The 13,316-nt window shown below is 46.5% G+C and overlaps 1 protein-coding gene across 1 annotated transcript in view; it reads left to right on the top strand.

Annotated features, from left to right (window-relative positions):
* Positions 1–12,285, top strand: part of CD226 (CD226 molecule) — a 52,125-nt gene extending 39,840 nt beyond the window's left edge. Inside the window, exons 4-6 of the mRNA XM_004684030.1 lie at positions 4,903–5,005; positions 9,853–9,907; positions 12,154–12,285. Coding sequence (XP_004684087.1) covers positions 4,903–5,005; positions 9,853–9,907; positions 12,154–12,285 — 290 coding nt within the window. The remainder of the gene's footprint in view (positions 1–4,902; positions 5,006–9,852; positions 9,908–12,153) is intronic.
* The last annotated feature ends 1,031 nt before the right edge of the window (positions 12,286–13,316 follow it).

The raw sequence follows: 13,316 nt of genomic DNA, 5'->3' as shown, positions 1-13,316 counted from the left end.
TGGGTCTCGGCCGACCCTGGTGGGTGCTGCTGGGTCTCGGCCGACCCTGGTGGGTGCTGCTGGGTCTCGGCCGACCCTGGTGGGTGCTGGTGGTGTGCCTTTGGCCACAACAGTGAAGGGGCAACTGAGTGGCAGTTGTGCCACCTTTGTAGCAAACGCCTTCCTCACAGTGGCTAGCTCTGTGGTGACAGGACAACTGTGTGGATTTCTCAGTTAAAACCTGATCTTATTTTTATGTTGCGGAAGAGGGAGTAGTTGCTATTCACTCAGAAGAAAATCAGAGGTTTATGGCATCGTGGTCCTTTAATTTTCAGAAAATCATTTCTTCCCTAGAACCTGCTTCATATAAAACAAGGAAAGGCTTCTGAAATACACCGAGTATAAAATTGATTTGCACAAAGTAAGTTGACCTTTGAAAACGTGGAATAATATTACCATACCGAGACCCACTTGCGCATATTTCAGGAATATCGGAAAGTTCAGCACACTTCAGGCTTCTGCTGTTTCTGGCGGCTTGTCCGAAGTGACGGCTACTATATACGTGCTCGCCAGCACCCCTCTCTGTCGAGGGGCAGGTTTCCTCACGCCAACTGTGTCCCCATGAATTTCAACATTGGAACACTAGAAATAAGTTATTTCTTTAACTCTGCCTTTGAATGCGGTATAAAAATACATAAGGTGGAGCTCCAATATTTAAAGCACCTCTACATGTCTTATCTGTGGCTGCCCTTGGTGTTGATTCATCGCCACTTTGCAGTTGTCAACAAAAGTGTCTGGGGGGCCTCTCTGTGAAGCCATCACCAGCCACTGCAGCCTGAGTCCATCCCCGGCCAGGGAGTGACCCACAGGGTGCAGCAGACCGCTTCTGTCTCCCCGCTGCCCCCTCAAGCAGTGGATGTCAGTGGATCCACGTGTTCGGCTCCCCACTCCGTCTCTGGTGGATACTCTCACTGTCCTCCCCCCTCCCACGTCTGCCCTGCACCCTATTTATATGCGTAACTAAGTAAATGTTAAAAAAAAAAAAGTGTCCGGGAGACCAAGCATCCAACACTGAGGTCTAACCGGGTCGGAAAGAACTAGAAGATGGGACCGACTCTGGCCTGACCCCTCGACCTCCTGCTGTTCAGCAAACCCCATCTAGTGTGGGGAGAGGCTGGGTGAGCGCACCCCCAGTGAGACCAAGTCGTCATTGACCTGCAGATGGGAGCCCGCGGCTCACAGGCCCTCTCTGCTCACGCCAGTCTCTCCCCCGCGTGCACACAGAGAACTGTTACTTCTGCTTCTCCTTGTAAGCCAAGGAAGCAGTAGCTTTAGCCACAGCTGGGATGACTCCCTGGGTGGGCTGGAGCGTCCGGATCTGTGAGTTTTTCCTGCTGTTTTCTGATCCCGATTTTCCATTTTCGGGTCCCGCGTTTGTAGCCGCACCCCGACTCTGCTCCAGCTGAGCGCAGACACCCTGCTGGGAGCAGGGGCCCGGCAGCGTTTCAGTCACGATCCAGCTCCTTGCAAGGGCTGTAGCTGAGCCATAAATACTTGTCAAGGGCAGAAATGTAGCCCAGAGGGTCGTCGTCCTGGAGTAAATCACTCGTTTATTTATCTCACGGACATGCCTGAAATTGATTATTTTAACTGTATTTATCTTTTTTGATGGGAGGGAAAATAATGGCTTTATGGTTCACGGCACTTTTGTCCTCCTATGAATCAACACAGCCCTGGCTGAAAGTGAAAAAAGTCAGTAAAAAAGGGGGCTGTCGAGAAGCGACGATAATTCTTCTTTCTTTAAGGAGAGCTTGAGGGCTGCCATTACTCAACGCGAGATCTATTAGCAGAACTCAGGAGAAAGTGAATGTTATGAACTATCGATTCACTCCCCCAAGCTGCAAGACCCGCCTGCTTTTCCTTTTTGAGAACCAGGGGCTCAGTGCGTGTGAGTCCCGCGGCCTGGCGCGGCACCCATGGTTCTGGGGGCACCCGAGCTGTGAAGTCTGGGCTGGGCTGGAGAGCTGCCTGGCATCGTAGGTAGCCCTGGTTCTGCTCCCAGGACAGCCAGCCTCGGGGCCTCGCTGGGGTACGCCAGCAGATAATAGGAGCGCCCACCCCCAGCCCCAGACCTGTGGGTCTGCAGCACCCAGGGGCTCTGGGGGGAATTAAGTTTGAGGACCTCCGTGGTGCTGTCTTGTGGTTACTGGGTGTTCGGTGCGCAGTGAGGGGTGCTGCAGAGCCCGGTGAGGCCAGGGTGTGCCTGGGCTGCCGGGGGGCGCCTGCCCTGCGCAGCCCTGCAGGTGCGCAAACTGCTGTGCCCCCCCAGAGCGGCTGGATTCCCCCCCTTCTCCCTCCAGCTTCTCCTCCCCACCCCCTTCCCCGCCCTCCCTCCTTCCTTCCTTTGTCATGAACATGTCACCAAACTCTTCGTTCACCTTCCTGGGCATTTCTTCAGAAAGACGCAGTCAGTGTAATGTGCAGGGTTCCAGGGGCAGGTGTGATCCCAGAGACCCCCATTTCTTCCTTTCATTGGGGTGACTCGCTGTCATAGCGTTATCCAAGCTTCCAGTGCGCCCCACAGGTCCACGGCCTGCCCTTCCCGAGACCCCGTCCCTCCTTTCACGCCTACTTACTCTTCGTTTACTGTTAATAGGTGCTCACATCTTACTTACACAGCGGTTCTCTCTTTTTTTTTTAAAGGTTTATTTATTTGTGCCCACAGAACTGGGGTAGGGGCCAGAGGTGCAGGGGCAGTGAGAGGCTTCACCAGAGACAGAGTGGGGAGCAGAACAGGCAGATCGACGAAGTACACTGCTGAGGGGAGCAGCGGGCGGGTCAGGAGAGGTCTGCCGCGCCATGTGGTCCCCTCCGGGGCAGGCGGGGATCGAACTCATGCGGAAGCGGCTTTAGCTTCTCAGTGCTGTGCTGTAACCCGCTGCGCCACCAGGGAGGGCCAGCGGTTCTCTTTTTTTAAGGTTGATTTATTTATGTGTACAGAACTGGGGGACAGGCCAGAGGTGTGGGGCTTCACCGGAGACAGAGTGGGGAGCAGACAGGCAGATCTACCGAGACTCGCTGCTGAGGGGGTCGGGGGGGAGGCAGGCGAGGTCTGCCGGGCGCTGCGGGTCACACTGCCGGGGTCGGACTCGAGGTGAACGGGTGCGCTGGCCTCTGTGCTGTGCTTGAACCTGTTGCCGCACCAGGGCGGGCCCCTAAAGCTATTTTCTTAATAGCAAGGATATGTGTAAGCTCTGAGCCGCTTTTTCCCACGTTAATGATGATTTCAATGTGGAAATTCTTCTACTAATCCTATGTATTTATTTGTTTTTTTTACCAACTGCAAAGTCATTTCTTTTCCCAGACATTAAACAACATTCATTTCTAATGTTTACATGAAAAAATTTAGATCTTTAGTCCATCTGGGCTCTTATTTTTCTCTAGTGAGATGTAAATAGTACTTCAAAAGTAGCTCATCAGTTTGCCCGGGATGTCAGTGGATTTTAAAACCCTGACTTTCATGTCCCCACTGTGATCGCCTGTGGAGTTTAACCTCAGCATCCACTCAATTCAAATTACTCAGCAGAGCAAGTGTCACTCTTTGATAGTCCTGTTCAGTGCAAAATGATTTCCTGCTTTTTTGTTTCATTTTTTTATGATTTGCCAAGAGCTTTAAAAGGTTAATTTCTTATTTAATGGAGACAACATTTCACTTTTCCTGTGAGTGATGGTTTTATTCATTTTGTCCTGAATGCATTTCGCCTTCCCTTTCCCCATCACACCCAGACAGACCCCTGGCATGAAGTATTCATCTACTTTACAGCTTTTATTACCTTACTGGGGATGACAAAGACAAATACAAATAGTGTTTATTATGGGCCTTAGTGTCTCTGCAGTAAACCTTACCGAAGGGGAGTGGGGTGTACACATTGTGCTCTGCTTGGGACAGAAGCTGCGGTCACGGGCGAAATGGTGGGTGGGAGTGGGGGGGTCACCTGTGGAAGAGCTCGAAGGACAGGCGGAAAGCTTGGTTTAGATTTAGTCACATCCAAACAGGTAGGACTCAAGTGCCGGCCCTGGGCTTTGGTTTCCTAGGGAGAGGAGGCCCGCTGCCCTGTCTCAACGGCCCCCTTCCCGTGGTAGAGAAAGCTTGCCTTGCGGGGCGAGACAGCTCCTGAGTCTCCTTCAGCTGTGGGTTTCTCCTGGCACTGGCTCGCGGGGCGAGGGGTGGGGTGACCCACACCTTGGGCAAGGGGATGTTCCCTCCCGGGCCCTCCTGGATTGTTGCCTCAGAGGGCCTCACAATTGTGTGACGTCAGCATCTCTGCGGGCTGAGCCTTGCCACGGGTGGGGGTGGGGGCCAGGAAGGAGGCTCTGGATGTGTCAGAGGCCACACAGCTGAGAGGTGGAAGGGGCAGCATGAGAATTTCAGATTTTTGGGCGATTGCGCTTTCCAGTTAAGTCCCCAAAGGAGCCACAGCTTTTCCTGTTCCCTTCACTGTTAACGCGAATGTACAGACCTCAGTGCCACACAGCGGTGTGTGTACTTAGCATGTCAGACACAAGACATGATCTCACTTCTGTGCCTCTTTGATAGTCTTTTTGGTCTGGAAGGTTTGTGTCTGTGGTCAGAGCTCATCAGAGGGAAGCGGTATCTGCGTGCAACACACGCTCAGGCGTTAAAATAAAAGAATTGAAGAATGAATCAAAATCTGCGAAGAGTCAGAAATGTTTAGGAGGGTCTCAAGAAAAATTGTCCTTTTTTATGTGTCTAGCCCTGTGCTGTATTGGATTCTTTGTTTGCCTGAAATTGTTAGACTCTGATGATTTATGCACCTTTCTCATTTTCCACCTTCCTCACCCCGCCCCCCACCCCTGATTTTGGCTGAATTCCTAAATTCTATTATAATTTTTTCCTCCTAGGTAAAATGGATTACCAATATATCCTCTTCATAGTTGGAGGGGCAGTTATCTTGTCGCTGTTTGTTATCCTAATTACCGCGGCCATTGTCATTTCCTGTCACAGGTGAGTGTCCTGGGTCCTCCTGCATCTGCGTGGATCCCAGGGAAGGCGGCTGCAGAGGGATGTGCTTGCGTACAGCGGTGCTCCTGACTGCTGTTCTTACACAAAAGAAGAGCAAGAGTCCTACTGATGTCGGGGGGAAGCTGGGTAGGCCATGTAAGAGTTAGTGGGATATTAACACAACTCCCTTCTCCCATCTACCGTCTACCACCTGCAAAGGGGAAGGACGTCAGATGAGGGGTGTGTGTGTGTGTGTGTGTGAGAGAGAGAGAGAGAGAGAGAGAGAGACAGAGAGAGAGACAGAGAGAACAAACTGACTTTGAAAAGGGGAAGCAGTGGACTAATTTATTCATGAAACATTTTTTGTGATCATGGTGAACCAGGCATCGCAACAGGTCACATTCTAGTAAGCAAACAGTGTGATTTTCTTTTCAATTGTTTTATATTTAAAAGGGCAGGTTTGTTAGAAAAGGGACAGCAAAGTAAAGGACACTTGCATGACACCGGCGGGGGGAAGAGCTGCCCTGGAAGGGACAGGTTTTCTAAGAGAGGCCTCAGGTTTGCTGCTGAGGAGGCTGCTGCCCTGCAGAGGGAGTGAGCTGAAAAGAAGCACAGGTGGGCGGAGAATGACTGCCAGCAGCTTAATTTTAAATGATGGCACTTTTTTGTGAAACAAGCATTCTATGTGCTACTATTAAAGGTTTGGGAATGTTCTAGAACATTCTTGGTTGACTCTCTTTTTTCAGCTCATCAGTGTGATTTTGCATGCATTTCTTGCCATCTTAGCTGTCATCATATTAGGTTGGATGACTCCTTGACTGGTTGAACTAAAGAGTTACTGTCTTTAGAAGGGGACAAAGCTTCCCTTTGACGTACACACTTCCTGTGTCTGACACATTATAGACATTAACATGTTGGCAAAGTGAATGAAAACACCTGAAGCCAATCTTCTCTTCTTCCTAGTATCATTACTAAACACACACACAGACACAAAATCACACACACTCACACCCACACACACACAGGTGCACACACGTGCATGTGAATACGCAGCTTATTACGAGGCTTTCTGGCAGCTTCTGCATCTGGCCCCTGTAACCTCATAGCTCCACCTGACCTTGGCAGTTCTCTTCTGTCTGCGCTCTCTTTTCCTTCTAACCCCTCTGATCCCCCTCAACAGCTACACTGCCTCTGACCTCCTCCTTTTCTTCCCTTCCCTGAACCACCCGAATTATGTGGAGACTCAGCAGCTCTGACCTGGAGTCAGAGTCCTGCCTCAAACTCATGTTCACTCCCGTCTCCTATGCCCTCTCCCCCTCTGTCACAGCGTCATTCTGAGGACATCTCAGCCTCTCCCCGTGGCGAGCTACCCTGGGGCTTCCTCCCCCTTGTGTGGCCTGTGGTTATATAGGGCGTGGGCCCATGTCTGCCTGGGGAGGGGTGTTCTGCTCTGCTTCTCCTACCCTGCAGAGAGACTTGATGTCACCCTCCCTGTCACGTCGTCCCCTGTTCATCCTCCCTTCATTCATGCTGTCAGGACTTAAACTGAATTCAATTTGATAGCATTCAGCACAGTCTTCCCAAATAGGAGGGGCTTAATAAAGGTTGGTCTAATGAAACTGAAACCAGAAACTCGTTTTCCTTTCCCTCAGCTTGAGCTGCCCCCCATTTTCTCCCTGGTCAGGAGGGAACAAATTGGGGTTAAGGAGCTCAGGATGTTAGGGACGCTCAGGATGTCAGGTGATGCTACTTCCTCACCTTGCTTGGTAAAACTGCTCTGAGGGCAGAAATAACAGCAGAAGCTCCCAGGGACACGGGGACAGGGCTGAGAGTGTGAGTGACAGGATTATCCCTGGAGGGTCACAGATGCTGGACATGATGGACTCAGCTTCATGAAAATGCATTACTTTTACGCGAACAGCTAGAGAGAACTGTAGAATATATTGTCCTACTTGGTTAAATGGGATGAAAGGAGGATTAGTGAACTTGAATGCATAATCGTGGCCAGTGGGCACAAGAGAACCGCCCTGACACTTCTGCCTTGTCACATCAGCCCTTTGTGGTTGTTCCTTTGCTTGAAAAGTGACCCAGGGGCTCAGCAGTGACCTGAGCTCAGTCCTGGCGCCAGGGTCCAGCCACCTGACGTGCCAACTTGGAGAGAAGCGGCAGTGAGTGTGGCCTGAAAGAGCTGCGCCATTTGCGTGCTCGTGCTGGGAGCTGGTGTGGACAGAGGCCTCGGACTCCCACTCCTCACCCTCACTTGCTGCTCTTCTGGCAGAGCAGCCACATGGACAGACAGGGGTGTCCTCACCCTCCTGTGTGACTGGAGCCAGACCACAGTCCACAGAAGGAGCCTGTGCCTCTCGGAGGGAATTTCATGATCAGGGAGCAAAGTGTGGATTGTTTTCACATTTGCGGTCACTTGGGGGGTCACAGCATTTGGGTATCTTGGTTTGACTAGCACGGTCCTGAGGTTTCAGGGTTGAGAATCCCTCACCCAGGGAAACTGCTTAGAATGAAGCCAAGCATATAACTTGTCAACCTAGAACAAACCTCAACATGCTTATTGTTTTTATTTTATACAGGAGGATGAATTTTTAGAGATGCAAGTAACTAGTATCTCACAGAGCACAAGTTACATGGATTAGGCAACTCTAAATTCCATGCTCTTGCTTCTTTAACACACTGTATGTTCTAGGTCTGTATGAAAAAAAAATCATAGATAGGTAGGTAGGTAGATAGACAGATAGACAGACCTAGACACACACACATGTGCACACACACACACGTTTGGGCTGTGGGGAGATGTTCTGTATGCTGAAATAGCAGTCTTGTGAATTTACAAATATCAGAGTTCACGAATCTGGGTCTCATTTCTTTGTAAAAATAGGATAATAATAGTATTTATATCCTCCATTCCTTTCTTAAACAAGGGAAAATGTGGCTTTAATCACCTGGATCTTCACGCTTCCCTTTCTCTAAAGGATGCCAGCACCAGTGAGTAAATGCCGGTGTCCTGGGCAGGAGAAGTGAACGTAGCTCACTGACATGGGATGAAATTCCACGTATTAATTTGATCTGTGCAAATTAATACATCTTGATAGGCAAATCACAAAAAAATGTGAGCAACTAACAAAGCTCAGAGATCTGTAAGCTTCTACAGGAATATTAATACATTGATGAGAAATTATTGTTTATCCACTAGAAAGGCATGAATCTAGTTGAAGTTTTCTACTCTTTCAACCATTTTTCTTTAAAATTTTCTTCTATGCTCTTTCTATTAAAGTGATATCAAGATACCACATTATACCATTTTCAGGTGTTGTTGAGAATCAACCTGTGTTTTACATTGCATCAAGGTCATTGATGGGAGATTTCTTTTGAGGATTTAATATTTTATATGAAACACCTAATAACATGCTTTGCTCATTGTAAACGTATACATGAAGTAGGCAACTGCAATTAACTGTGTTAATTGCGTAAATAATTCTTAATGAGACAACAAATAAATGCACACAGACTAAGATACATTCGCAAGCATTTGATGGCGCAAGAGGATGTCAGTGACCAGAAGAGACCTCCACAATCCACTGGGATAAACCTCCCCTGAGGGAGCAACTATCTTGCTTGATTTTCAAAATTTTCTATGAAGGAATTACAACCTCATTTTTTTAGAAAAACCCACATTTCAAATCAAACCCCTTTCCTCAATTGTTCTGTAAGAATCTTTTCTTGAGGGAGATGAGAGATGGCTCCAGTGCCCAGTATGATGATTTTTGCACACTAGGGTATGGTTTTCTCATCTGTTGCCTCTTTTCTTCTCTCATATATTTCTCTTCAAAGATTTCTCCTGAAGTGAGTTTCATAGGACTCCCTGTACCTCTGGAGAGTTTATCAACTAGTATAGCTCCCGGGTCACAGAGACACATCTCCAGTCAAAGAGGCTCAGCAGCAGGAGAGCCCCAAAGTCAAGAGGGGGGACTGTGGATTCAACTTCAAGCACTACCAGTAACCAGCCGTGTGGTCCGGGAAGAGTTACTCTCCTCAATGCCTCAGTCCCTCAGGCTGTGAAATTCAGGGTTTCCAGTGAAAGCCAAGTAAAATAATCCATGCAAGTGGTTTAGCAGATTATCTAGAAGTTTCTATAAAACTTAATTGTATTATCACTGTCATTCCAGAAGTGACAACTTAGCATAGACAAGGAAATTTTTTTTTTAAGATTTATTTATTTATTCGTACACAACTGGGGTACAGGCCAGAGATGGCAAGGGTGAGAGGCTTCACCAGAGACAGAGTGGGGAGCAGAACAGGCAGATGGAAGAAGTACACTGCTGAGGGGAGCAGCGGGCGGGTCGGGAGAGGTCTGCTGCGCCATGTGGTCACCTCCGGGGCAGGCGGGGATCGAACTCAGGCAGAAGTGGCTTTAGCTTCTTAGTGCAGTGCTTTAACCCGCTGCGCCCCCATGGAGGGCTCCAGACAAGGAAATTTTAATTGTGGGAACTCTCTCAGTCAGGGGTATTTAGAGAAGGCCATAAGCCACTTACATCATGAGCCAGGTGGGTCTTCCTTAGCCACACCACTGAGATGCATCACTAACGCACAGGGATGGATGTCTGTTCAGTTGCTTTCTTCAGCTGTGAGCACCCTAGAGAAGTAGGGACAGTGAAAAAAATTTAAATTAATGGGATTTTGGATAAGTACGTAAAAAGCAACTGTGGAAGCTACTTCCAAAATATTCAGTAAGAGCTGTGGTTTGAGGCACAGGTGAGGTACAGAGCATTTGAAATAACACCAGCGCCAAGCGCAACATCCCCTTCCTAATATCTCCATTCAACGTGTGTTCTCACCAGGAGGCGGAAACGGAAGCAAGTTCTATTTGAAGAGACCTGGGATACCCAGAATAAGGTCAGTTTCCTCAGAATATTCGTTTTCCTCTTTCGTGCATATCTGTGTCCACAGTGCTCTGCCGTGTACAGTTTTGTCTTGTCGCTCCGTTTTGACAGTCAGCCATCTTACTGTTTTACCCACCTTAAAGAAAATGGCCATGCCGGTATTTAAGTAGCAGCCATTTGGAAAAAACAAACAAACAAACAAACAAACAAAAAATTACTTTTCGAACTAGTCCCTTGTTATGAAAACCATTTACAATAATATAAATCCAGGGGCAGTTACACTGACATCACAGCAAACAACACTCCCCATTACCAAAGCCTGCCCCGGGGAAGCCCCCACAAAATTGCCATCAGGTGGATGACTGAAAGCCACACAAACTGATTTTCACATAGTTCTGGAAGGCTGAAGTCCAAAATTAAGGTTGCAGAGGCCCCGTGCCTTCTTGGGATGACGCTCAGCTGCGTACCCCCTGTAGCGTCTGGTGGTCGCTGGAAGTTCTTGGTATTTCCTGATGTCCTGGCGCATCACTGCCATGGCTGCACTCTTCAGGCAGCGTCTGCCTCGTGCGTGAGTGCGCGTGGCCTGTTCTTCTGAGGACCCCTGTCATATTGGGTGAAGGGGACTCCTCCTCACTCCAGTAGGACTTCATCTAATCTATCGGTAATAACACTATTTCCAAATGAGGTTCTGGGGGGCACTACCTGATGCAGGTCAGGATATAATACTTTTATGTGATTATTGTGAGGATTTAATTATATTAGACTACACAAAAGACCCCAAAATTAGCAAGCAAATGGAAGGACACAGTGTGTGATATTCTATAGCATCATCAGTTTTGGATTAATTTACTAATTGGTGGAAGCTCAGATGATAATTTTCTGGTGGACTTGGGAGTCTGATGAAATGTGATGTTTTCCCTCCTTGCTGTACCTTCCATCTGTTCTTTTATGTTTAATTGAAAGCGTAGAAAATTCCTTCTGGCTTTGCCGATAAGAAGAATGCTTACTTTCACGTTCATTGTCTCCACCATGGGTCAGATAGTCTCCTCAACACATGTTCTTCTGTTTATGACAATTTACAATAAAACATTTCACCAAGTATTATCTAAAATTACATCCACCTCTCCTCAATTTAATTACTTACAATTTAATTCTACATAGCCAACATATCAAGAACTAAAATTTTGTGATAATCCGAAAGGTGTGCCTCAGACTTCTTAATAACTGACCCGGTTAGCTTTTTTCTCTTATTAAGTAGTTACTCCTGGCAAAACAAACAACTGCATAGACTCAAATAGTAGTGTTGCCAGTCTAGCAGACAATATAACAGTGCTCTGCAGTGTACAATTTTTGGATCCTTTCTTTATCCTTAGCTATTCTCCACACAAGCCAACCAAAAGTCAAATTTATTGCTGTGAATTTCAGAGGAGGAAAGAAGCTCAGCAACTTCCAGCATTAGGTATTTAAGATTTTTAGTCTTTTTGTAGAATAACTATAATTTAAAGAATGATTAGAAAGTCAGATTATATATTGGACTATGAGAGAGACAAGCAGTTGGGTCAACATGGATTTTTTTTAATGGACTTTGTAATTATAATGGCACTTGAGCCTTAAAGAAGGCTTTCTCCTTGCATACAACAAAAGCAGTCTATATTTCTAAATCTCTCTCTCTCTCCCCTTCTTTTTCTCTCTGTTCCCCTCTTCATGCACATACCCCATATTTTCCATCACATACACATATACATTCACTGGGCAAACTGATTAAGGGTGAGATGATATTGACTGTACAAATATCTGCAAATTGAATGTCAGTTTGTTTTGATAATTTCTCTCTCTGTTGTTCATTGTAAGCCAGGTCACCATGTCAGATATTTCTTCATTAGACATTCACTCAACAAAGATTAATGGGTGTCCACTGTGGGAGTATATAGAGTAGGCTTTCCATGTTAAGAAATGAGAATGATTGTCCTCATCAAAAAAGCCTGCTACTGGGGGAAAGAGTACTATATTCAGTCAGTTCATAACACCAGCAGGTCTGTGATCTTCAGGAGTATCAATTCCATACATCTCACTCAGTCAGGCAGATGAAGAACATGACTTTTCAGTAAGTTCACTACACTGAAGAAAATGTTTTATGAAGTTGTTTGGTAATAGAAATTTGACTGGTATTGTAGCTGAATTGAGGCGTGATGTTTTGAAATGTCTTCATTAGTTGCCAATTGCAGTGCAGTTTTGACATTCTCGTTTTTGTTTGTCTAGGCTATGAACAACTCCAGAAACCCCATCTCTGTCAAGGAACCACCAGACGGTACAACAGAGGATATTTATGTCAACTACCCAACTTTCTCTCGTAGACCGAAGACTAGAATCCAAACTTTCCCCTTGGTCTGAGCAAATTGATGAGGGCTATTGCATACTTCATTCTCCATATAATTTCCCCTCTGACTTAGTGTCTACCTTGGATATTGGTTGGCTGAATTTATTTCATTTGATAGAAAAACATACTATATTGCTGAGAGAACATTCTTAACTGAAATATTCAGAAAAGCTATAATTAGCTTCTACCTAAAAGGAAACTTACTGTGTATTATGATGAAACAATCAAGGGGGGACCCAATTTCAGGCATGGGTTATTTACCAGGACTTGAATGTGTCAAGATTAAGTATGCACATAAACCCATTTTGGGTCCCTTTGCATGGTGTCAGATCTGCCTCCTTGGTTTGAACTCTCAGGCTTTCTTCTTGTGGTTACGAGAGGGCTACCAACAACTCATTGGTTCTGCCTGGTAGGGAATTTGATTCTCTAATAGTGCAAACAGATTGGGTATTTATCCACCTTATTTATTATTTATGCACTCTATCCAAAAAGGATGAAATGGCTTAAGTCAATTAAGTTTCCACTTTTAACAGTAGGACTGGGCCAAAGCACATTGCTGGGAAATTCTGAGCATCATTAAGAGAGGGAAGGGGAGTCCGGAAGCTGGGGAGATTCCCAGTCAATGTTGGTGCAGTGACAGTCAAGCCATCTCTTTACCCAGCCAAAATGAAAATACAGGGTTGGCTCTAGGTGATCTCTCTCCCTAGAATCTGTCATGTCGACAAAGCTCAGAAGATATTGACCGAAGAATACATGAAGGGGATAAGAAAGATCAATGTGACAGGGAAATCTTTCCCCCTTTCTACTCTCCAGTAGCTGAATCTCTGGCTTTATTTAGGATTCTTACCACCATCCCTGCCCTATAGCCTTATGAGCAAGTGAGTAGATGGCCTAATAGTAACCTGATGCTTCTGATGATGAAATTTTTCCTACCTTTGAGAAATACATTTAATATATATATTCTCTCAAAAGTCAGATGCATTCACTTTTTTTATTAGTAATAATTTGAAATCTGAATGCAAGAAAAGGAATAACAGTAGGAAGG

This window comes from Condylura cristata, unplaced genomic scaffold (assembly GCF_000260355.1).
Source record: "Condylura cristata isolate star-nosed mole 26May11 unplaced genomic scaffold, ConCri1.0 scaffold00016, whole genome shotgun sequence".
In the NCBI taxonomy this organism is placed as follows: Eukaryota; Metazoa; Chordata; class Mammalia; order Eulipotyphla; family Talpidae; genus Condylura; species Condylura cristata.
This window is presented reverse-complemented; position numbering and strand designations above follow the sequence as displayed.